Source organism: Cheilinus undulatus, linkage group 2 (assembly GCF_018320785.1).
Source record: "Cheilinus undulatus linkage group 2, ASM1832078v1, whole genome shotgun sequence".
Classification (NCBI taxonomy): Eukaryota; Metazoa; Chordata; class Actinopteri; order Labriformes; family Labridae; genus Cheilinus; species Cheilinus undulatus.
In genome coordinates, this window is record NC_054866.1 from 3,056,051 (window position 1) to 3,082,645 (window position 26,595).

The 26,595-nt window shown below is 40.4% G+C and overlaps 1 protein-coding gene across 2 annotated transcripts in view; it reads left to right on the forward strand.

Annotated features, from left to right (window-relative positions):
• Window positions 1-14,760: 14,760 nt before the first annotated feature.
• The window catches only part of zbbx (zinc finger, B-box domain containing), a 170,885-nt gene continuing 159,050 nt past the window's right edge, over window positions 14,761-26,595 (forward strand). For both annotated transcript variants that reach the window (XM_041810314.1, XM_041810320.1), the window contains exons 1-2: window positions 14,761-14,884; window positions 15,342-15,455. In XM_041810314.1, coding sequence (XP_041666248.1) covers window positions 14,820-14,884; window positions 15,342-15,455 — 179 coding nt within the window. In that variant the 5' untranslated portion in view covers window positions 14,761-14,819. The remainder of the gene's footprint in view (window positions 14,885-15,341; window positions 15,456-26,595) is intronic.

The window sequence follows — 26,595 nt, forward strand, 5'->3', positions numbered from 1 at the left end:
AATTTTCAGAAGAGCTAGTCAGTCTTTTTGCCTGTATCATTAAACTCTTTAGACTCCCTCTGCATCGATTTAACCTATTGTAAAAGACAAGGCACAAGTACAGCTTATCCTTTGCAGCTTTAATGTGATGTTAAACACGGGTGGAACAGCCCCTGGCAGGTAAAAGTGGGTTCATACTGCTGTACACCAAGCTGAAAGCCTCAGTTGTCACCTGTGGGTTTTTTTTTTTTTTTAGTAAAAAACAAAAAGTGTTGGTTCAGAACTTTACCTTTGTCCTCTACTCCTCTGGCGTCTGGGTGGCCTTCATCCAGGGCTGCACCAGGCCCATGCCCCATCTCTCCAGGTACACAGGACAATCTGGAGAGTAATTTTTCCAGAGTAAAATATGTTTTACTCAAAAGTAGTAAAAATGTACTCTTTTTTGAGTGTATTAATTACCAGCCACTGCCAGAGTTGGAGTAAAAACACAGAGTAAATTCTGCTGGAGTAAAACTTTAACCACACAGACTTAAAGTTTCAACTCAGCTGGCGTCGCTACAGCCGGTCATGGCAGCAGCTAATCCTTTGCAATCAAGACCTCCTCACCTGGTGATGACCTTTCAGACACCTTTGTACTACAGCTTCTGATCAGGCAACCTGGCTCCTCTTCAACCTTTGATAATCTAGTGATTTTAGGTGTTTTTGCGTTGTCTATTTTGTCCTCTTTTATGCAGTGTCTCTATCTCATTGCCAGTGATTCTGCCAACCACCAGCCAGCTCACCATCATTTGCACTGATGTTGTCAAATAAACTTCTTTAACCTTACTACCTCATGTCGTGCTCTGTTCCTGGGTCCTCGTCATGTTCATCACAATTGTTTCTGTAATAAAGGAACACTATGTCTAATATATATAAGCAAAAAAACCCTCTTTTGTTGCCATGCCCTTTATAGGTGAAAAGGTAGAATTATCTATTAGGAGGAAGATCAGTCTAAATTTATTTAGAATAAGATACAGTTCTACATAAGCGTTACCTAATTGTAAATGGAGGAGAAATTGCACTGTAAGGAGTAGAGAACATTTCTAAAGGGAATGAAAAAAAAAGCTCTGAAAGGACTAAATATCACTTTATTTTGAGAAAGAAAAGCTCTATAATGAGTAAACTAAGGTCTTTATTGCTCTGTGGTGAGCACAGTTGCTGTAGAGTTGTTTTTATTTAGTTCATTATGGAGCACATAATCATCATTTAGAGTTAAATAAAAATACTTTTTAGAGTAAAAACAACTCACTCCAAGTACACTGGGACCAAATGTTCTATTTTTTAGAGTAGAATTTTATTCATTTGAGTAGAATTTACTCAGGTAAATTTACTGTGTATCCTTCCATCTGCCTCCTTAGAAATGAGCCCCCCCACTGCCCAGAGAGACTCAGGATATCGAGAGGCATCTGGTTTTCCAAGAGTTGCCATGAACTAAGCTGCATATGTCATTGCAACCTCTGGCTCCCCACTCCTGAAAACCCTGCAGTCCCTGAGCAGCCTCTAGCATCAGCCTACAAGTACATGGTCAATCTCAGTCTTCTTGACGCCATCTTTGGAATATCAAGTCCAGCACCACAAACCAGGTCTTTGGGATCACAAACGAGCAATCCTCAGTCTTCATCTAGTTGTCCAGGGTAGTGTGGTTGGCAGACTACACATGCCTCTTAGCCCTCCCTGTAAAGTCCCCAAGATGACCAAGGTATCACCTCTGTGGACTGAACCTACCACTGAAATGAGTCTGGTTTAGAACGTTTCCTTTGCAGAGAGTTTACTCACCCCTGTTGGAGTATTGACTGCGATGAATGAGGCCGAACCCAATGAATGGGCCAGCCTGGCATGTAAAAGATAGCCTACTCATTGATAGGTCTTACTTCCAATATCAAGGAGGTCAGTCAGCTCGCGTCTGCCAGTGCCACCCTCTTGGTGGGGCATCCATTGGCAATCCCAAGCTGAGCTCCCTTGACATTGCATATATTTGAGAGTTCTCCTAAAGAGAAGTCACGTTCCAGGCCTTAAAGACTGCCTCAAGTTGAGAACCAGTCGATGACACCTCAGCACAACCAGTAACGTTTCCTCCTGATAAGGGGTAACTGCTTGACCTTTTGTGAACTCTAGTCCAGATTTAGTCTGAGTTTTCTTCAACAGTGTCTTTCTCTTTCCCACTCTCACATGAAGTGTGAAGAACCCGGCCAACAGTTGTTGTCTGCAGAGTCTCTCCCATCTCAGCTGCTGAAGCTTGGAACTCCTTCAGAGCAGTCATAGGTGTCTTGGTGTCCTCTCTCACTAGTCTCCTTCTTGCACGCTCACTCAGTTTGTGAGGACGGTCTGATCACTGCAGATTTACACGTGACACCTTCCTTCATTTCTTCATGATGGGTTTAACTGAACTCTGGGGGATGTTCAGAGAGTTGGAAATGTTTTTGTATCCATCCCCTGACTTAGACATTTCAATAACCTTTTCCCTGAGTTGCTTGGAGTGTTCTTTTGTCTTCATGGTGTAATGGTAGCCAGGAATACTGATTAACCAGTGAGTGGATTTTTTGGACACAGGTGTCTTTATACTACAATCACTTGAGACACATTCACTGCACTCAGGTGATCATCATTTCACTAATTGTGAGACTACTAGCACCAGTTGAATGGATTTTATGCAGTAACTTATTTACATCGCATATTTTGTTTAATTGACATTACTTTGTAGAACTCTGTTTTGACTTTGACATTAAAGATTTTTTTGTCTAAAGCCAGATTATTTTGACCATGATTGATTTATAAAATCAATAAAAGGTTAAAACATCCATGGAGGTGAATGCTCTTTATAGGTACTGTAATTTTTCCTCTCTACACACTGTACCCTGGGTGTGTGCTCTGCCTAGATGGACAAACCCCAAATCACTTTATGGAAATGTGCTTTTGACATTTTGCTTAAAAAATGGGGCCCTCAATATTGCTGACCCTGCCTCAAAAACAGTATATCCCTTTAAATAAACTGAAATTTAGTGACTTTCTTGTCCATGCTCTGCTCATGAAGGTACAATTCTGACTAAGTCATTTATTGGAAAAAAATGCAAATAGCAAAATCAAAAAGAAAGACTTTGTCATTTTCAGATGCCAGAGATTTTTATCAGAGACCTGCGAGCTTTGACTGTTCAAAGTTTTCTTAATCTGTGCTGCTTATGATGTACTTGGCCATTTAGTTTTGTTAAAGCTTGAAATAAGATCAAGGCAGTCGTGTATTTTTATCTTCCTCTGTCAAATTGTGCATGTCTCCTTGTCTTTACCTCTTCTTCTTCTTGTTTTTCTGGGTGTAATGAAGTGACTCGCCAGCGTCAGTGATTCCACATACTGCCTCACTTCACTGTAGATTAGCTGAGTTGACTTCAATTAATACTTCACACATTCTTTGATTCCGACTTCTTAAGTTTGATTTAGTAAGATAATTTCAGGGCAGAATCCAATTAGTACGGGGCTAAATGATTTCCCTACAGTTAATTTTCTTTGCAGGGGCTCGGTGGGTTGTGCTGCAGCCTGACAGCCAAAGGAAGAAAGTCCTGGATCATGGGCCAGCTGTTCACTTCAGCTCTATCCTGCTTGCTCTGTTTTTTTTCCCCCCACAGTCCAGAGACATGCAGATCAGGTGAAGAAGAAGATTAAATTTGCCTGGTGTTAATCCGATGATGGACCGGTGACCTGCTTCTCTGGCATTTTTGCATGCAGGAAGAGTCTCCACCCCCACCCCCCCACCCCCCCCCAAACTCGGAGCAGGAATAAGTAGGTATAGAAGATGAATGTGCCGAAGCTCCCAGCCACTTTTTTTCAAGGTTATTTAACAATTTCTCCATTATTTGGTCAATAGACTCCCAGGATTATCTACAACCCTCCTGTGCATACCAGGAGTCACAAAATTGTTGGCTGACTTTCCCTCCGTTCCTGTTGCTGCTGCTTTGTCATTGCTAAAAGGTTTCCAGCCACAGCCAAACAGTCAATATATATCCAGCGTGTGGCCGCCGCTGAAGGTTTAACCCAGCAGATGACATTCAGTACAGCGCCATAATCATTGCCTCCTAATGAATTAAATAGCCCTGACATTTCACAGCACAACGCTTGTCCTTTTCCTGCAACTGCTCCTCTGTTGTACTCCTCCTTTCATGCATTCTGCCACTCACTTGTTCTTGTGCTTCTCCTCCTATTGCTCCTAAATGTGCCTTCTGGCCCCTCACTACGCCCCCCTCCCCACCCCTCCATCCTCCTCCTGCTTCTTCTCCTTCCTCTCACTCGTCCGCTCATCGGTATGCTGCCACACGGCCAGCTGTCTTTGCAGCCAGAGCTGAGCGAGGGAGGGAGGGACGGATGGAGGGAAAAGAGAGGGAGAGAGTCACAGTTTAGCGGCGGAGACAGAATCCAGCTGGGAGGTCAGGACCCTAAATGACCATCCGCACTCACGCACGCGCAAGCACGCTCAATAAGTTATACACCCACACATCCCTGATGGCAGGAGCAAGAGGTCATACGCCAACAATGTAGGAAGAAAGAGAGGGAGACGGAGAGATAGAGGGAGAGGGCAGCATCCAGAGATGAGGGAGGGGTGTGTTCGCAGCTTGCTGGGCCATAATTGTCCTGTGGTCAGCTCAGGAGGATGGCAGAGAGGGGAGAGACAAAGAAGAAAGTGGCAATGGAAGGGGCACGGCCTGTAGCTGAGGAGTGCTTTCTCAACAGTGTCAGAAAGTTTGTTTTGTTGGGGAATACAGATGAAGGCAGGACGGATGACGGGCCAGCAGCACTGATGAGGGACAGAGTGCATAAACAGAGTCTCTGTTGCATAAATGCATGCATCGGCGTCATGCATTAGGTAGTTAAACAGCTAACATGAAAAGATTTCTATTGCAATGGATAAATAACCACAAAACCCAACAAGCTGATAAAACCTCAACTCTGCATGGGAGGGTATGTTGCTCTAAATCAGGGGGATCAAACTCAACCACAGGTCTAACCTGAGGGCCTAACAGGGTCCACATTTAACTGTCATCTTCATTTTTCACCAGTAATAAATTATGGAGAAAAAACTATCAATGATGAAAAATGACTTTGAGATTTAAATGGTCAAAATGAAGTTAAAAGGCTCAAAATCTGAGGTAAAAAGTCAAACTTATAAGTTCAAAAGGTCAAAACATGAAATTAGATATTAAAATAATGCTTTTAAAAGGCAAATATATATAAAAAGAAAGTCACAATCATGATTTTAAGGCAAACAATACGACTTAAAATTTAAAATGGTGCACTTAAAAGGTCAAAATATGAGATAAAGGTCAAATTAATAAATTGAAAAGGTCTAAATATGAGACACAATGTGAAAAAATATGTTAACGTCAAAATATTAGACAAAAAGTCAAAATGACAAATGTAAATGGTTAAAATATGAAATAATTGAAGTCATAACTGTGCAATGCAAACTTGAAAATATGACATGAAAACAGATAAATTTCTGTTCCCACATTTCTTTTTATCTAATTATTTTTACTCTATTTTTTCACATTTTTATGACTTAAGGATATTTGATATCATCAGGGTTAAGTTTACATTTTTATACTGGGGGAAATCTGCAGGCCTCATATTTTAGTGCCAGTTATAATAAGAATAGGATGTGATCTTGCGGGCCGAGTGTCACTGTATCATGGGCCGGATTTGGCCCCCGGGCCTTGAGTTTGACACCTCTGCTCTACTTCTCAGCAGTGATAGTTCCTGTCCAGATGTTAGAGCTTCCCGCACCATAGGCTCTAATGCAACCCCATACCATCAGAGATACTGGTCTTAGCACTGTGCCAACTGGATGGTTCCTCTCCTCTTCAGTCCACAGGACACAGCGCCAGTGGGCGCAGAAAAAAATGTCAAATTTTGATTCATCTGACCACAGAACAGTTTTCCATTTTGCCTCAGTCCATTTGGCCCAGAGAAGATGGTGGTGTATCTGGATCCTGTTCATATGGCCTTTTCCTTCCATGATACTAATGCAGTCATTTGTTGGTGGCAGCGATTTCCCTCTTTTCAACAACAGCCTGTAACTGCTGGGAAGTGAGGAGACCAGTTCTGAGAGAGGAATGTTGTCCAGGCCACACTATAGCCTGCTTCAGGGGACTCTGGAGGGGGAAATCCTCCACCTCTAGAGATCACTCTGAGGCAGCAGGACTCTGTGTCACTTTCTGGCAAGAGGAGTCACTGTCACTCCCGCTTCATCGGGAAAACCCCGTCCTTAAAAAAGAAACATAAATAAATAAAAAAAAAGACATCATTTTCCCCTCCCTCCTCACAGTACCACTCTGCTTACTTTCAGTGTAATTTTTAAAATATTGAAGTGGGCGGAGGGGGGAGACTGACACTTTAAAGACTCAGGAAACCCCATTAGCTAATTAGAGCATGACACCATTAGTTTAAAACATTGACCTTTTTCACAACTTTCTAATTCATGAGAAACTGAATTTTGGGTTTTCATTGACAGTTAGCCATAATCATTACAGTTCAAAGAAAAAAGACTTAATATTTCACTGTGTATGTAATGAATCTATATAACATACAAGCAGGGGCATAACTAGAGATTTAGGGCCCCTAGAAAGAATATTACACTGGGGCCCCCTTAACTGGCTTACCAAGCATCAAATGTTGCCTTATTTTTAGATATCATTAATTTTAATGTAGTTTTGAACCATAATTTCCCCATTTATGAGCATTACTTTTTACTAAATCTACTTGCATTATTTTGCAGTGCTGGACCACACCATTCTGACATTTTATAGGGAGGAGCAGGTGCCCCCAGTATTGTATTTTACTCTATTTCAGTAACACTCAATGTGTGGCTCTTTTATGTCCTAATTCGAAATTTTATTCCCCAGAAAACCTTAAAAAAGGAAACTTTGACCTCAGAAATTATCCATTGCAAGTCACATAATTCAGTTTGTTTCCCACACTTAAACACTGAGCTTTAAATGTCAGTTTTTAAATTTGTCTGTATAATTTCATTGCCCTTATTTGTATTTTTTTGCTACTTTTAATCAATTTTTTACTGCTTAAGCCCACTTTTGTCACTATTTTTTGTCCAGTTTTTGACTTTTTTATCCTGCTTTTTACTATTTTACCCATTTAAGCTGCCTTTTGCCATTAAATGCCACTTTTTTCCCAAACTTTTGCCACTCTTTGCTGTTTTTTGCCCATTCTCCCTCCTTTGGCTGCCTTTTGCCCATTTTAGCCACTCATTTTTGTCACGTTTTTACCACTTTTTGACAATTTTTACCAACTGTGATACATTTTATGTCACTTTTCACCGACATTTTGCCACTTTCAGTTCTTTTTTGCCACTTTTCTCCCCCATGTTTGTTACTTTCACCTAGTGTTTGGCTTTTTATCCTGATTTTGCCCCTTTTCACCCCTTTTTGCTGCATTTTGACCATTTCTGCCACCTTTAACCTATTTTTATTGCTACTTCAAGCCATTTTTGCCACTTTTTACCACTTAGATTGTGGCTCTTGCAAAGGTGTTTTCAACAGTTTGACTTTTTGGTTGAGCAGGGTTGAGAAATGCTACTCTATTTGATACAAATTTCAGTCTGTTGGTGGGGTGTAGAGATTTCAGGTGGGCCCAAGGGCCTATCTGCACTGAGGCTGATAAAATTAATTTCATTCAAACTACCTACAGTCATGATAAAACTCATAGGAATGGTTCGTACCAAGGTCTTTTGCTAATAACACTTGTGGTTTGGGCTATTGTGTTTAGATTCAAACAGTGAGAACAATTCAATTCAAATTTTATGTGTATTTTTAACAGCAACAAGCTACTTTTTTCTGTGTGGGTCCTGGGGTGGGGGGGTGACGGGAGGCTCTTCTTAGATATTTGAGGGGGGGCTCGATGGAAAAAGGTCTGGAACTGTTCTAATCAATAGAGATGCACCTGTACACCGCTTTCCACATTGTTAAGCAAATGACAAATTTTTTCTTATTTTCCTAAATATTAATGCAAATGACAGTCGGAGTATTTTTCAAGTCATCAGCCATTAGAGCATAATTCAAATGTTTTTTTGTACAAAATTCATAATGGTAACCATTGTTTTTTTAAAAAATAAAAACCTCAAAATGCACTGTTCCACATTATTAAGCAGGCCACAGGTTTCAGCAATCTGGGAAAGAAAAAGGATCTCTGCTGCCGAAAAGTGTCAAATAGTGAAATGCCTTGGACAAGGAATGAAAACATTCAATATTTCATTAAAAATTAAGCATGACCATCTCACTATGAAGAAATATGTGTCTGATTCAGAGCACAGACAGGTTCCTGCAGATAAAGGCATAATGAGGAAGGTTTCTGACAGACAAATTCATCAGATTAAGAGAGCAGATGCTAAAATGCCATTACAAAGCAGCAAACAGGTATTTGAAGCTGCTGGTGTCTCTGGAGTCCCACCAACCTCAAGGTGTAGGATCCTCCAGAGGCTTGCAGTCGTGTATAAACCTACTATTCAGCCCCCCCTAACCAATGCTCACAAGCAGAAACGGTTGCAGTGGGCCCAGAAATACATGAAGACTCATTTTCAAACAGTCTTGTTGACTGATGAGTGCCGTGCAGCCCTGGATGGTCCAGATGGAGGAGTAGTGGATGGTTGGTGGATGGCCACCATGTCCCAACAAGGCTGTAAAGTCAGCAAGGAGGGGCGGAGTCCTGTTTCGGGATTCATGGGGAGAGAGCTGGTAGACCCCTTTAGGGTCCCTGAAAGTGTGAAAATGACCTCTGCAAAGTATCTAGAGTTTCTGACTGACCACTTTCTTCTACGGTACAAAAAGAAGAACCATGCCTTCTGTAGCAAAATTTTCTTCAAGCATGACAATGCTCCATCTCATGCTGCAAAGAATCCCTCTGTGTCATTGGCTGCTATGGGCATAAAAGGAGAGAAACTCATGGTGTGGCCCCCATCCTCCCCTGACCTTTAACCCTACTGAGAACCTTTGGAGCATCCTCAAGCTAAAGATCTATGAGGGTGGGAGGCAGTTCACATCAGAACAGCAGCTCTGGGAGGATATTCTGACATCCTGCAGAGAAATTCAAGCAGAAACTCTCCAAAAACTCACAAGTTCAATGGATGCAAGAATAGTGAAGGTGATATCAAAGAAGGGCTCCTATGTTAACATGGAACTTGGCCTGTTAAGATGTTTTTGATTGAAATAGCTTTGATTCCAGTAAATATGACCTCCTAATGCTGCACATTCAAAAAATGACAATTTTCAGTTCTTTACAACAAATAAAATGTTTTAAAACTCTGTTGTGCTTAATAATGTGGAACAGTGCATTTTGAGGTTTTATATTAAAAAAAAAATGATTATCATCATGAAGTTTGTTCAAAAACATTTGAATTACGCTCTAACGGCTGATGAATTGAAAAATATTCTGTCATTTGCATTAATATTTTGGAAAATATGAGAAAAATGTCATTTGCGTAATAATGTGGAAAGCGGTGTAGTTAATGCCTGACCATTTTATTAAATACAGTGACATAAACCCTGGGAGATTTGTAATTAAACTGTTTAAATCAAGATCAATGATGTTTAATTTTAAAGTCTCTCTTCTATTGAATAATGAACTGTAGGTTTAAATATGCAGGATTATATGGAGCCTATCTCAGATGAGATTTTCGTGGGCTGGTAAAGAAACTATCCTGGAGTTTCATTTTCCGATACAGACATTTGGCTCGGCTGGGAGTGAACTTCTTCTGGGTTTTGTTTTATTTATACCACACATAAAATAGATGTATTGCAAGGACTCTGGCAGTGTAAATAGTTAACTATCTTCCACAGTCTTTATTTCTTCTCTCTGCCCTTTTGACTGCTTGAGAATTGAGATTTCTCTTTGTTTGTGTATACACTGTAGGCTTTTTATGTAACAAACCGACACGCTGCTTTCTCCTCTACTTACTGTATTCCTCACTCTGCTCTTACCAGATTCACAGCACATTTATCTTAGGGGACAAATGAGGAATAATTTACTCCTCTGATCTCAAATGTTTGCCAACATGTAAGATTTAAATAGCATCATCTCGGTTGACGAAAGACGACTCTAATGTTGGTGTAAAGAGGTTCAAAGCCTCTAATCAGAGCTATAAAATTTATCTTGATGCTGCAAGGATTTTAATTAGATGGGAATTCCCGCTGCCTGTGATTACTGAGGCAATAGGGGACTAGATGTCTTTGAATCTGATGTTTATTCCCAAAACAATCACTAGCATGCAATGATAATTATTTTTAAAAGTTCAAGACCAGCCAACAAACTCAGGAAGGGAAGAGTTGACAACAACAGCAGCATAAAAGCCGGATAAAACAGTCTCACAGTAATATTCAGACGCAGCCCCGGAACACAAACCCTTGGCGTGACAGAAGTATGATAAAAAAAGTTTAAAACATATAACAACTATTCAAAGAAGCTGACAGACCCCTATTTATCTCTGCATCTATCCATCCATCCATAGTGCTTGGTGATGGACTTACTGGTGTGTTTTGGATCACTATCCTGCTAAATAATCTAAGTGATCTTGAGCTTGAGGTCATGAACTGATGGCTGGACATTCTGCTTCAGGATTCTCTGATGGAGAAAACAGGTCATGGTTCCATCAGTTATGGCAAGTGGTCCAGGTCCTGAAGCAGCAAAGCCGTCCTAGACCGTCACACTACCACCACCAATGTTTGACTGTTGGTCATGCTGATATCCAAAAAAGCACTACATCTTTATTTCTCATCACATTCTCTGAATTTAATCATCTTTTAGGGGCTGGATGGGGAGCTTTGGGGGGCCACTTATGGCCTCCAGGCCACCATCTGAAGGTCACAGGTCTACATTATGATGCTATGGAGCTCACTCACTCACTACTTCACTCTCATACTCCCCACCCTTACCTGTCACACACCTGCCCCTCCTTCTCTGCCCCCTCCACCTGCTGCTGGTGCTTAAAACAATGACAAATCCAAAGTACATCATCCAGTACGCCAGATCTCCCATCCACCTCTGCTGTCATCGCGTTAGAGGCTGCAGCTGGGCGATGCATCCATGCTATCGCGAGAGTCCGTGGTTGCCATGGCGACGTCATTTCAACACAAACGCCCGGAGCAGCACTCTCGGAGAGACTAGGGCATGCTTGTGGCAGAAAACCTGAAATATTTAAACATTTAATCTGACTTAAACACTGTATTGGTTTAATTTAAATGAATTTAAAGATTGTTGCCTCTTAAAGTGAAACATTTATTGTGGAACTAAAAACTTTTCTAAGGGGAGTCACGAAGCACCAAAGGTAAGTCAGTTATTTTATAGATATTATTTAATGGGCTGGGACAGGATAACAACTTTGATTGGTTTAAGCTGTTTTTTGGCGTTATTTGCGTCTGTTAAAATACAGTCGGTGAAACTTCTATGTCGACTGATGGTAACTTGGGTGTAATATGCTTGTTACTTCGTCTGAAGCTTTTTTTTTTTTTAGCTGACTTCAACAGCGTCAGTGTTTGCTAACGTTAGCTTAGCATGTCATATCTGTTAATGTTGACTAGCAGCTTCATTTAGCCACAGCAGACCCACACATTAATCATTTTCATGTTATTTTAGCCAAACTAAAGCACTTCTACTCGTTTTTATCACCTAGAAATATCACACTTAATTTCATAAAACCGTTATAATTCATACGATATGTGAAAAAGAAGTAAGCATGCCCACTGAGGTGTCCAGAAAAGTCTCTGTCGATCATGTTTAGCCTCTGTATTGAAGTGTTTGATCCTTTAAGAAATGTTGTGCCTAACATAAAGTATACACCTGACCCTTTTATGCTGCACTGTTTCATGAGGGAGAAGTATTTCTGGGGAATCACAGTAATCAGAGCTGCATCCTTTAGCTTTGCTGTAGTGCTATGTTTCATGTCTCACAGTTAAAACTCTGAGGCTCACGTAAAGCTAACACAGCCATCTCTGATATTTTAACTCACACCTGACCTTTTTATGCAATGATCTGCATCTTGACATCTTTGCTTAAGGCCCTTTTTGTTAACTATCATACAAACGAGTCATGAAGCTTTATTAAGACAGAGGTCACCTTCACTTAATGCTACTTTGCTATCAGCTCAGTTTCTGGCAGATGTGGCAGTCTGTTCTGCCTTTTACAGAATATTACGACTGCCTTACTGCATAATTTCCCTTTGGTATACTGACATTTCTTAAGCCACAATTTAAGAAACAATTTAAACACAGAACGGCCTGATTTAACTGCCTCTTATACTTTTACAGTGCTGTGAAAAAGTATTTACCCTCTTTCTGATTTCTTATTATTCCTTTGCATATTTGTCAACCTTAAATATTCAGATCATCAAACACATTTTATTATAAGACAATGATAACCTGAGGAAAACAAAATACAGTTTTTAAATGATAATTTCAATTATTAAGCTAAAAAAATCATCCAAACCTATGTGGCCCTGACATGAAAAAGTTACCCCCCTCTTGTAAAATGAATAATTATTAGTGATTAGCAACACTTTTTCACACTTGGCTCTGGGACGCTGGAGATCGCGTACAGCCCTCTGGAGGTAACGTGGGATGAACTGGACAAAACACTGACGGAGGAGGGTTCCCGCTTGACAACCCTGGTGAAGTGCTGGTTGCTTGCTACCCATCAGTCTGCACGGTTGACCTGCTTAAAGGCAAATAATAATGGATTATGGATTTCTTCACTGAGCGCTGATCATCTTTGTAGGACATTTCCATGGCAGTTATAAAAAACAAACATGTGGGTGGTAGTGTGATGGTCTGGGGCTTCAGGACCTGGACCACTGGCTTTAATTGATGGAGCCATGAATTCTGCTCTCTGCCAGAGAATCCTGATGGAGAATGTCTGGCCATCAGTTCCTGACCTCAAGTGCAAGATCGCTTGGGTTATGCAGCACGATGAAAAAGGTAAAACATTGGTTGAACTTAAAAGAAATGAAGTGATCAATCATACGCAACATTTTGAATTGAATCAGTAATTTTTTTTATTAAATTAGGTAAATGTTCATTTTTTAAGTTCATAGAAACTATGTTTAAAAGTTTAGCAAACCTAATTATTTTAGATTGTCCTAAACTAAAACTAAAAATTTCCCTTAATCAACCGATATAAATATTCCACTCATTTGAACTTAAAATGATGTTGATGGAGCAGCTTTAGCCTATCCCAGCCAATTTAGAGTCAGCAATTAACCTGATGAGCATTTTTTTGGAGGTCGGAGTACCCAGAGAGAACCCATGCGTAAGGCAACAGCGCTAACCGCTGCGCCACCGTGCCTCTCACAAGTCTTGAAAGTCAACTCAGCACATTTTTCCTGAAAACTCCTGCTACTTTGGCCCGATGGGACAGCAGAAATGTATTAAAGGGGACATATTTTGCCCTTTAAGACAAGTTTAGATTGGTCTCAGAGGTCCCCAAAACATGCCTGTGAAGTTTATTGCTGAAAAAACAGTGGTATAGGATTCTTGCAGGAAATGGATGTCGCTGTCCTGATGTTTTAGGCACTTCTATCCAAAGTTTAAGACTTGACTGGAATTCGAACCATCAATCTCGAAGTCAAAAGTCAGCAGGGTAACCCATTAAGCTATCCAGCATCTCTGCTTGTAGCTGAGAGGAGGATCAATAGAGTTCACATATTTTTGTTAGAAAAACCTGAAAAAGTGATTTTTGCGTAATAAGTCCCCTTTAAAATAGGGGAAATTGTAGTGAAAATTGCAACCATGTAAGAACAAGAACATCTCAGAAAATGAGAAGCTTACAGTCTCTGAACTTGGGTGGACATATTTGTAACTTCTGGAGATAAACCTCAGCAACAAGCACAGTCTCTTAGAGGGAGCCATGAAGGCTAAGGATAAATCATATTTGGATTGGCTGGATGCCTGTGCTGGAGTGTAGAGGGAGAGCCACTCAGAAAGTGACGGCTGCTGTTGCGTCAAGTGTTTTTTGAATCCACTCGGGACCTACGGGATGTTGTTACAAATGCGTATGCGCACAGCAGGCTCAATGCAATAGAAATACATTGATGCAATGACAGAATTTAATTTGGTGTCCAGCTGCCAGTTTTAAATAAAAAAATATAGGTTCAACCATTAAGATAATTTAGAGGATTTAGATTTAATGAACAAATCAATAATTTTAGGCTGTTATAAAACGAAAATTACATCAATCCAACAACAGCATTGTTGTACTTTTTTCAGTGCAGGACAGTGACACCAAACACACCAGTAAGTCCATCTCTGAAGGGCTTAAAAACTAAAAGAAGGTTTTGAGTTATCTTGTCAAAGTCTGAACTCAAATCTGATTGCGATGTTGTGGCATGACCTTAAACAGGACGTATATGTTGGAAAACCCTTCAGTCTGGCTAGATTAAAACAATTCTGTAAGGAAGAGTGGGACAAAATTCCTCCAAAGAAATGTAAAACGAGTCATTGCTGCCAAGGGTGGAACAACCAGTTATTAGTCTGGAGTTATCTTTGTCTAATAGAATTTTTTTTGGATGATCTGACACATTAAAGTTTGACAAACATGGAAAAAAAAAATCAGAAAGGGGGCAAATATATTTTTAGACAGCAATGTTAGCTAATCTGTCGCTACTGTTGTGGTCATTTATCTGCAGAAGTACTGTGTGAAAATGTGTGATTTTGTCGCTTTATAGGTTTCTGATATCATGTTTTTGTTCTTTATTCTGCAGAAGGATGTGTTGGTAAAAGCATAATAAAAGGAAGGCAGGAGGACACCCCAAAACAAAAAGAAGCATGAATGGAAATGACTTTGTGGTGATTCAGAGCAACAAGGCAACGTCTGTCAAGCGCAATGCCAGGTAAGAAAAGAGAAAAAGATCGATGAGGTGTTATTAGGCATCTGGTACAAGCCATTAAGGCTACGTTGCCGACATGCTACTTCCATCTCTTCCCATTCAAATTCTGCCTAGGGAATGAGTACTTCTTATAATGGAGTTTGAGGCAAGATAAACCATGTGACCTACTGTATCTGTTTTCTTCATATTGCCGGTGCAAAATTGAGTCAAGTCTCCTGTGTAGTTTCTCATTGCCAACAGGTAATTGACTTAATTGATGTCTGCCTTGGTGGTATCCTGATCCAGTAACTAATTGGTTAAAGTATTGATCACTTGCAGCAACAGGGATTTGCTATTGGAGCAGATGAATTGAACTTATTGATAAAAGCTTGGCTGTCCAATCTGACAGAGTAGGTCATTTGTATGATTGATTGTTGTTGATTGATTGCATATATCTGAGTGTGCGCTTATGCTGCCTTAGGAACCTGCAAGACTTGCAGATGGAGAAGAAGACTCTGGCTCAGGAGAGCGACGGGATGGAGGAGAAACTGCAACAGCTGAGAGAGAGGATGAATAAAGAGAAGGAAGAGAGAGGGTGAGTTTCAGTGTTGCAGAAACAAGTGCACAGAGAGGGGAGTTTGATAGCAGAGAGCAGCAGGAGGACAAGAAGACAGATAAGTGAAAATGTGTAAGATGAACAGGAGGCCTGGTGCTTTTATTTATAGAGCACTGCTTAGAAATGCTGCTATTTAACAGGCTTTAAAGAGCCAAAAACAAGCATTAACAGGCATGAAATAAAGAAAAAACAAGATGCTGAAAAATATAGAATATTAGAATAGCAGTGTTACAGTGCATTCAGAAAGTACTCATGTTTTTCGATTTCATTATGTGGCAGACTGATGGTACAGTTATTTAGATTCTTTTTTTCTCATTAATCTACACTCAGCACCCTATAATGACAAAGTGAAAACAGATTTTTTGATTTTTTTTTTACAAATTTATATTTAAAAACTCTGAAATATCACATTAACAAAAGAATTCAGACCCTCTGCAACAACATTTGAAATTTAGTTCAGGCTCCTCCCTTTTCTCTTGATCATTGCTGAGATTTTTCTACACCTTGATTGGAGTCCACCTGTGGTAAATTAAACTGACTGGACATGATTTGGAAAGGCACACGCTTCTTTATAGAAGGCCTCAGCTGACAATGATATCAGAACAAAACCCAAACCATGAGGTCAGAGGAACTGCCTGCAGAGCTCAGAGACAGAATTGTTGACAGGCTACAACAAAAATCTCTGCTGCACTGAAGGTTCTCAAGAGCACAGTGTCCTCCATAATTCTCAAACGGAAGAGGTTTGGCACAACCAGGACTCTTCTAAGAGCTGGCCGCCTGGCCAAGCAATTGAAGGAGAAAGACCTTTTTAAGAAGGGTGACCAAGGACCTGATAGCCACTCTAATTAAGCTCCAGAGATCCTGCTTGGAGATGGGACAGAGTTCCAGAAGCACGACCATCACTGCAGCCTTACACTGATCTGGGCCAAGGTTCTTATAGTTAACTAAAACTAAATAAATGAATTAAACAAAAATGTAATAATAATTTTAGTTAACTGAAACTAAATAAAAACTAAGCTTTCAAAAAAAACCAAAAACTAACTATAAAACTTAATCCTGTGGTGAGAAAAGTCACTAAAATAAAATAAAATTAAAGACAAAATCTCCTTAGTTTTAGTATTTGACAGCAGCATAATGACTGACATGTATGCCCAAGCCTGGAAAAAGTGAAATCCCCTGATTTAATTGGGTAAGACTTCACACAGTGGTACATTTTGGTTTAAGTTTTATATAAACATCAACATTGAATAAATTAAATGAAAAGTGATGAGCCCTTTTGGGTCTCTGCCATGACAGTTATCTATGTTGCCAAAAAAAACTTAAACTAACACTCAAACTAATGAAAACTAAACTAAAACGAAGCATTTTAGCAAAATAAAAACTAAACTAGCAACCCAGCAGGTAAAACCAATTACAACTTAACTGAAATGCAATGTAAATGAAATGTAAAACAAAAGGTAAAAGGTTAAAAAAAAAAAAACCCCTAATGAAAAACCCCAAATTATTATAACTTTGGTCTGGGCTTTATGGTGGAGCTGCTTGACAGAAGTTTGCTCAGTTTGGCCTGGCAACCAGCTCTTTGAAGAGTCCTGGTTGTGCCAAGCCTCTTCCATTTGAGAACTATGGAGGTCACTGTGCTCTTTGAACCTTCAGTGCAGCTGAACATTTTTATTAAACCTTCCCAGGATCTTCCCCAGGAGTTTCTTTGACCTCATGGCTTGGTTTTTGCTCTGATGTAGATTTTCAGCTGTGAGGCCTTCTATATAGAGGTGCATGCCTTTTCAGATCATCTCCAATCAGTTTAGTTTACCACAGGTGGATCCAATCAAGTTGTAGAAACAGTTCAGCAAAGATCCAGAGAAATGGGAGGAACCTGAGCTGAATTTACAATGTTGTGCAACGGGTCTGAAAACGAATGTCAGTGCTGTATTTCATTTTCCTAGTTTTAATACATTTGCAAAAATTTTGAAAATTCTGTTTTCACTTCGTTGTGATGGGGAACTGAGTGTAGACTAATAGAATAAAAATGTTTTTTTTATTGTTTGTCAGGCAGCAACATAAGAAAAAAACAAAAAGTGAGGGGGGTCTGAATTCTGTCTGAATGCACTGCACTGGAGGCTACATATGATGTATCCCGTTTCGCAGGCTTTTTTTAAGTGACATGAGGGCAGCTACTGATTGAAACACATGGTGTGTGTTCAGCTGTTGTAGACTTGACAAAATGATTTGCGGGCACCACCATCAGCCTGCCTGATTCAAGCTGCAACTGCACAACACAGCTGCAACTGTCACCTGCACCTGCAAGGGTCTTTATGTGTTGCAAGTCTTTGGTCTGAACTTGGCATAACACTTTTCTTTTCTTAGTAGTAAATGCCAGAGTAATATTTGAATATACACTATATTGCCAAAAGTATTCACTCACCTGACTTGACTCACATATGAACTTAAGTGACATCCCATTCTTAATCCATAGGGTTTAATATGACGTTGGTCCATCCTTTGCAGCTATAACAGCTTCAACTCTTCTGGGAAGGCTTTCCACAAGGTTTAGGAGTGTGTTTCTGGGAATTTTTTGACCATTCTTCCTGAAGCGCATTTGTAAGGTCACACACTGATGTTGGATGAGAAGGCCTGGCTCTCAGTCTCCACTCTAATTCATCCCAAAGGTGTTCTATGGGGTTGAGGTCAGGACTCTGTGCAGGCCAGTCAAGTTGATCCACACCAAACTCTCTCATCCATGTCTTTATGGACCTTGCTTTGTGCACTGGTGCACAGTCATGTTGGAACAGGAAGGGGCCATCCCCAAACTGGAATTGTCCAAAATCTCTTGGTATACTGGAGCATTCAGAGTTCCTTTCACTGGAACTCAGGGGCCAAGCCCAGCTCCTGAAAAACAAGCCCACACAATAATCTCCCCTCCACCAAACTTTACACTTGGCACAATGCAGTCAGACAAGTACCATTCTCCTGGCAACCTCCAAACTCAGACTTGTCAATCAGATTGCCAGATGGAGAAGCGTGATTGGTCACTCCAGAGAATGCATCTCCACTGCTCTAGAGTCCAGTGGTGGCGTGCTTTACACCACTGCATCTGGCACTTTGCATTGCACTTGGTGATGTCTGGCTTGGATGCAGCTGCTCAGCCATGGAAACCCATCCCATGTAGCTCTCTAAGCACTGTTGTTGAGCTAATCTGAAGGCCACATGAAGTCTGGAGGTCTGTAGCGATTGACTCTTCAGAAAGTTGGCGACCTCTGTGCACTATGCACCTCAGCTTCCTCTGATCCCGCTCCGTCATTTTACATGTCCTACCACCTGGTGGCTGAGTTGCTGTTGTTCCCAATCGCTTCCACTTTGTTATAATACCACTGACAGTTGACTGTGGAATATTTAGGAGCCAGGAAATTTCACCACTGGACTTGTTGGACAGGTGGCATCCTATCACAGTACCACGCTGGAATTCACAAATGTTTGTAGAAACAGTCTGCATGCCTAGGTGCTTGATTTTATACACCTGTAGACATGGAAGTGATTAGAACACCTGATTTCAATTATTTGGATGGCTGAGTGAATACTTTTGGCAATATAGTGTATCTATCCAATATCCTCACAAAGCTTGTGACATTGTGTTACTGAAATTCAGCAGGAGAAATTGCTATACATAAAAAAACAGCCAGTGTTTGTAATAGTTGCCACATTAAGCTGCCTAAGGAGTTATGACCAACCGTTAGAGCCACACAAAGGAAAACAGATGATATTGTTATTATATAGTATATTATCTTACAAGTTATTAGAGGCAACCAGAGGCTACACAACAGCCGGAGGACTCTAATGAATCAGGACATGTTGAGGTTGTGACAGTTTTAGTGAGAACAAGCAGTCAAACATGATATATGATGAAATGACACAGAGGTAGAGAGACAGACGGGGGGAGATTAAAGACAGAATGAGGCCAGAAATGACAGCAGGTAAGGAGAGAGGTCAGGGAAGACACTGTGGATAGAGGAGAAAGTCAAATAAGACCGCTGAGAGAAAGTGTGTTTAAGCATAAAGCAGTCATAGATGAATACAACAATTTATAAGATAAAAAGCCTAATGCACAGATGCTGAAAAACTTTCAGTTAGGATTATAGCAGCTAAAATTGAGGGAACAGAGCGGGTGAATAATGAAGAAAGAAGCCACCAGGGGAGCAGGGAATGTGGGACAACACTGCAACAGCTGTTAAAGAGCAAGCAACAGAGAAAACAAGCAGAGCAGAAACAATGAGTAATAGAGATAGATGGAGGAGGGTTCTAAATGAGAGAGGGGAGGAGGTAGATGACTTCTCTTCTTGTAAAGGTCAAGAAAAGGTTGCCATGGAGAGGAAAAGGGAAGTCAGAATTGAAAAAAGCCAGCCATGGATGGAGTAGGTTCATGCCTATATATTAGACATTGTAAAGGTCAGTGGAGCCTCCAGACCTAACCACTTAAATGTAACAGTGTCACATTTTGCCCTCATTTGAGTCAATGTCAGTTTTCCTTACATGACAAAGATGAATATGGAAAGTACAGTGAAAGAGCAATTAAAAACATGTCGTGATAGGGTGTTTCACATTAGGAACCTAGACCTGGATCTGAGCAGACTTAGCCCCAAAGTCCTGTTGATTTAAACTGTGTGAACACAAGCATACCAGACCAGGTACTATGCCTCAGTCTGCTTGAAGAAGTGTTGACTAACAAGGCTGAGGTGTACCTGAGCATCCTCCATGGTCTGTGTGAATGTCTAACCTTGCAAAGCAGATGCATTCACCCATTTCCGTGTTTCTCACTGGTGAATCCATCTTGCAAAGCACCCATCTGAACCGTTTGGGCCCAGTTAGAAAGACACAGGACCAATCAGCGATGAGGGGCAGTCCCTTCGGGCGCAGTAGAGTCGTGACGTAGGCAAGCAGCAACAAGAAGCCGGTGCAGTTATGGCGGAAGACATTAGCGTGGATGCTGCTATAGCGCCAGTTTTATCGGAACTTGATGACGTTTCTTCGTTAAAAGAAGAACAAAGAACAGCAGTGACTTTTTTCTTTTCAAAAATACAAAAGTCAGGTACTGACATGTCTAGAGCCGCATGGAGTTCATTCCTTGATAGCAGCGCACGCGCACCTCTGTAACGGCTACGACGTCACGTGTTTTGTTGCTCTTATGTGACAGACAGAACGTTCATCCAATCCCCCTCCGTGTTTTTTTTAAAAGACTCTGACCTTTCCAAAACGCTGCCTATCAGAGGTTTTCCAGAAGGATGTGTGAAACAAATCCATCTGGTGTTTCAGGTTAGTGAACATCTGTGTTTGAGTACAGAATACTTGTCATCTAGTAGAGCTGTAGTTCTAAATGTCTGCTGTTTTCTAAAAATGTTACATTTATGCAGGAAAAGGCCCATTTTATGGTCTGAGTTGCACAGTAGATGTGGAAGTAGGGATGACCTGAAGGGTTGCCATGGTTGACTCTTCTTTATTCTAACCAACTGCATGCATACCACCACCAGCTGTATTGGACTGTGTACTTACCCGAGTTTGCTGCCACTGTAGGCAGTGGTCTAAAGAGTACTTAATATGTGACACAGAACAGTTCAGTCTGAATCCAGTCAGCAGCATGTTTGTTGTAGTGTTATGTAAAGCTAGGCAACTAACCCTACATCACCCACTCATGCTGTTGTGATTTAAGACAGTAGACAGGTAAAGCGTGTGGTCTTTTCTCCAAGTCTGATGGCTGTAATAACAGCAACATGTAGCAAGTGTCCTTACTTTGCTGACTGTCTCTGCTGGCCCATTCTGGGCTTTAACATGAGCTGTGTGCTGCATTTGTCTTTGCTTGTCTTGAGCCCAGCATTAAAGCAAATTATCTACAATGGCTGTTTAGTGGTGCGATTTGACTCATGACTCTTGTTCCAAGTCCATGATTCGTCTAAGGTCCAGTAGCAGCTTAACTCACCTCAGCAGGGTAGAGAGGACACTTTTGTGGTGTCATGTTTCTGATAGTCTAGGGGACTTGGTTTGGGACTAAAATTGCAACATTACTGCATTTCCTTTGGTTTGGTTCGCATTCACATTGCACCTGGTCAAACGAACCAACGCGTCTGGACAACATAAGCAGTTATACATTTGTGGCGTTGTCATCCTAAAGTAAGAGTGGTGAAGAAGAAAAGGAGACATAGAAGAAGACGAAACCGGAAATCTATCTCCTTGTGCCGGTACTTTTTTCCACATAAGCAATTAAAAAATACAGAATTTATGCTGTCTTGGGGTTTCTGCTTTTGCATTGGGGCATTAGGGACAGCCAGTGAGGCAGCAAGCTGTCAAGCATGCTGTTTTTTACATGAGAAAGCTAAATCAACACTGAAAAAAACATCAGGAACATTGAAACATCAAAATATCGCATCAAGTGTAGGGATGCACCGATCCACTTTTTTCAGTTCCGATCCGATTCCAATAAATCTGTGCCAATACAGAAACTGATTCTGATATATATATATATTTAAACAATTATTATTGTTGTTGGTATAATGTGTGAGGTTACATGAGGCTGTAGTAAACCCCCCAGCTCCTCTTATTAATAAGCAAAAAAAAAACAAAAAAACAAAAATGAATTGAATTTAAATGTATTACAAACAAATTTATTTGAACTACTACTAAAAAATAGATATCAGCATTATCCTCAAAGCAACAACAACTGAGTATAAGTTATAAAGAACAATACTTACCCTAAATGCTCTTTAATGAACCTCCCGCCTCTAGAGACTGCTGTAGCTTCAGTTTATGGCTGTAGCCTTCCTCTATCACCCTTCACCGGATGTAAACAATGAAAAGCTGTTAGCGTACTTAGGAAGACTGCAGTACGTCAATTTTCCAAAGTAGTAAATGGAAATAAAGTGGTATTTGGGCTGTCGAAGGTTAAGCTCACGTATGACTACTCACCTGAAGTGGAAAGAGGCCAAATATCAAAGCAGGATATTAATCTGCAAAGAGGAAGGAAGGCGGGCGGCGCTAGCTTTCAATGTTAGCCACGCTGTAGAGAGTATATCAGGCTAAAGTCACACCCACTCTTTTTGTGTTCTTTAGACTAGTTTTGACTATTCTAAATATAGATTTACGTTTAATCTACTAATTATACCGCTAAGAACATCCATGACTAATACTAGCTCAGTTACACACAGACTGTCTCGTGTTAGACTGCGGTGCGTTCATGGTCTAACATAAACTGTAGGATTGATATCGTCAGCCAGATATCCGATCTATTAATTACGTCCATATCGGACCCGATACCGTTATTGGATTGGATCGGTCCCATCCCTAATCATGTGAGTGAAAGAGTATGACACCTCAGTTTGCACCACGGTTCGTTTGGAAGCAAACCGAGACCCCTGTTTTAAAGCGGACCAGATTCCAACTTTGGTCTGCACCAGAGTTTGTATGAGCTTTGACACCACTCTAAATGAACAGGACTATCTGGGAAAACAGGCCAGAGTTTGTTTAAAGTGGACCAAACAGCTCTGGTGTGAATGCAGTGAGAAAAAAGTGAACACAGAGAGAGTTAAAAAAAATTTCTGTGACCTAATGCACAGACATGAGTTCAGTGTACCACCACAGGTTTGTTTTTAGGGGGAGTAAGTGGTTTGTAACACTTGAATTAACATTTAAACACGTTATCTCTTTTAAATTCTGTAATACTGTGATATTGTTACAGTAAAGGGAAAAAAATACAGTGATATTTTGGCCATAATGTCCATGATGTGAAAACACCTTTGAACTTAAGGCCGACTCACAGTGCTGTTTCACAGAGGCGTAAAGGAGGATGAGTAATCGACTCTCTGGGCAAAGTTACATTAGCAAATACAGGATCAGCATACCCAGCGTCAAATTGAAACAGATGCATTCTAATGGAAATATTGACTTTAAAAAACTTGACTTTTCTTCCAATACTTTTACCACATCTCAAACTGTTTGACCTGATGATCTGTCTGTGTATTCTACTTTTGTTTGGTCCCTGTAATTGCCTCCATATTTTTGATTAGGCTTTAATGTTTCTGCAGCATGCCATACATTAACTGTCACAACCTTTAAGTTTAGACCTACAAGGGCTGAAAAGATTTTCTGTTTCATTATGGGCAGTGCTTGTATCCATTTCTAAATGTTTCTTTTGTGTACTTACTTCATTTTTAGGGCTTTAATGAAGTTGAGAAGTACACAAGTTGTTAATAAAGCAACTTTCAGCACCTCTAAAAGTTTCACTTTAGTTCAGTTTATTGGGAATGTAATGCTTCAAACTAATGAAACACTTTTTCACAATGAAGCCCAGTAATAACTGCCAAAAGTGTTTTTGTGACAGGTTTTTGTCTCCTTGATGTCAAACACTGACCATCAAGTCACTTCAGTTGGAGGGCAGTTTTATGCAGTGATAGCCAGCCTTTTTAACTTGTTCACCTCCATATGGACTATGAAAAGTGACTGAATTTGGGAAAGTCCTTGAGGATTTTTTGAAGATTTATTTTGTACTTTTCAGGTAGAAAGACAGTCCTTTACCTGGCAGTATCTTCATCTGCACTCAACAAACGCACTGTGATCATTGTTACTAAGAGTTAGATTCATTATGTTTCCATGAAGGCCAGGCCTTCAGTTCATAACACTCTCTGAGTCACTGTTCAGACCTTTGATGGAAACGGACTTTTCAGCTTGTCTACAACATTTCATTCACTTTTCAAGTTGTCATATAAAAGCAGATGATGTTTTCTGGTATTCTGCTCTGATGACTGACAGAGGGCAGGTTATAAAAGAAGGAACGTTATTACTGATAAACATGTCAAGTCACTGTAGACATACATCAGGGTATTGGCTGTCACAAGGCCAAATCTCTCTGTGAACTGATGTATGGGCACCGAGCATGGATGGCTGTCAATAAAAACACTTCACATCCGGATGCACAAACAACTCAGATAAAGTTGGTTTTTAAAAACTACTGGCTGTTTCAGTAACAGGAGGGTGGAAGTTCACAGGAAGGAAAGACAAAAGCACATACACAATTTTAAAAAGTATTTCCTTTCTGATTCCTGATGGTTTTGCATATTTATCACACTTAAATGTTTAAGATCATCAAATCAATTTTTATATTTCACAAAGACAACCCAAGTAAATATAAAATGCTGTTTCAAAATGATTATTTAATTTTTAAGGGGGTAAAAACATCCAAACCTATCTGGCCCTGTGTGAAAAAGTAATTGCACCCCATTGTTAAATCATGAGTAAGCTGTGATTAACCACAGTTCTTGGAAAGCTGAGTTAAATATCACTGGCCACACCGCCGCCTGATTACTGCCAGATTTGTTGAATCAAGACTTAAATAGAAGCTGTCAGACAAAATGAAGTAGGCTACAAGATCTCAGAAAGAAAGGCATCATGCCACAATCCAAAGAAATTCAAGAACAAATGAGAAACAAAGTGATTGAAATCTATCAGTCTGGAAAAGGTTACAAAGACATTTTCTAGGCTTTGGGACCCCAGCGAACCACGGTCAGAGCCATTATCCACAAACGAAGAAAACTGGAAACAGTGGTGAACCTTCCCAGAAGTGGTCGGCCAACCAAAATGACTCCAAGAGTGCAATGATGACTCATCCAGGAAGTCAAAAAGAACCCAGAACCACATCCAAAGAACTGCAGGCCTCACTGGCGTCAGTTAGGGTCAGAGTTCATGACTCAACCATAAGAAAGACACTGGGCAACAATGGCATCATGGGAGAGTTCCAAGGCCAAAACCACTGCTGACAAAAAAGAACACAAAGACTGGTCTCACATTTGTCAAGAAACATCTTGATGATCCCCAAGACTTCTGGAGAAATATTCTGTGGACTGACCAGACAAAAGTTGAACTTTCTGGAAGGTGTGTGGCCCGTTTAAAAAAATAACTCAGCATTTGATAAAAAGAACATCATGCCAACAGTCAAACATGGTGGTGTCAGTGTGATGGTCTGGGGCTGCTTCAGGACCTGGACCACTTGCTGTGATTGATGGAACCATAAATTCTGCTGTCTACCAGAAAATCCTGAAGGCCAACGTCCGGCCATCAGTTCATGACCTCAAGCTCAAGCAATCTTGGGTTATGCAGCAGGACAACGACCTGAAACATACCAGCAAGTCCACCTCTGAATGGCTCAGAAAACTTAAAATGAAGGTTTTGGAGTGCCTAAGTCAAAGTCTGGACTTAAATCCTACAGAGATGCCGTGGTGTGACTTTAAATGGGCAGTTCATGTTGGAAACCCTCCGATATGGCTGAGTTAAAGCAATTCTATGAAGAAGAGTGGAACAAAATTCCTCCACAGTGATAAGAAAAACTCATCACCAGTTATCACAAACGCTTGATTTCAGTGATTGCTGTCAAAGGAGTCACAACCAGTTATTAGGTTCAGGGGGCAATTACTTTTTCAAACAGGGCCAGATAGGTTTGGATTTTATTCCCCCCTTAAAAAATTAAATAATTACTCAGACACTGCATTTTCTATTTACTTGGGTTGTCTTTGTGAAATATAAAAATTGGTTTGATGATCCGAAACATTTAAGTGTGATGAATATGCAAAAATCTCAGGAATAGGAGATGGGGCAAATACTTTTTTCACGGCACCGCATATAGATAGATACAACAAATGGATTAATGAGCTTGTGAACTATATAACTTAAACACTTTTTCAGAATCAAACGAACACTGACTTTTATTTTACTTTCTAAATTGAAATTCTGTGCTGCCAGTTTTCTTCCTGTGATCAAATAATTCTGCTAAATTTGTTATGCAATGCTGAGTTAAGGAGAGCAGCCTTAAAGGGATGTATATCACAATAAATGAGCTCATAACCCAGGGACAGCTTCAGGGAGAGGCAGAGTGTTACTCCTTTAAATAGAAACAGCAACACTCACCCATTTACACAGCAGCAGGCGAACACACAGTAGCAGCTCAGCTAATTAGAACATCAATGATTAAGAGTTAGGATATGATCAGAGGCATTTGTTCCACATTATGTATTTCTATTGGCTGATATTCTTACAACACAAACAAACAAGGAGAAGCAAACTGTAAATTTGTACTGTGAGTTAATTTATG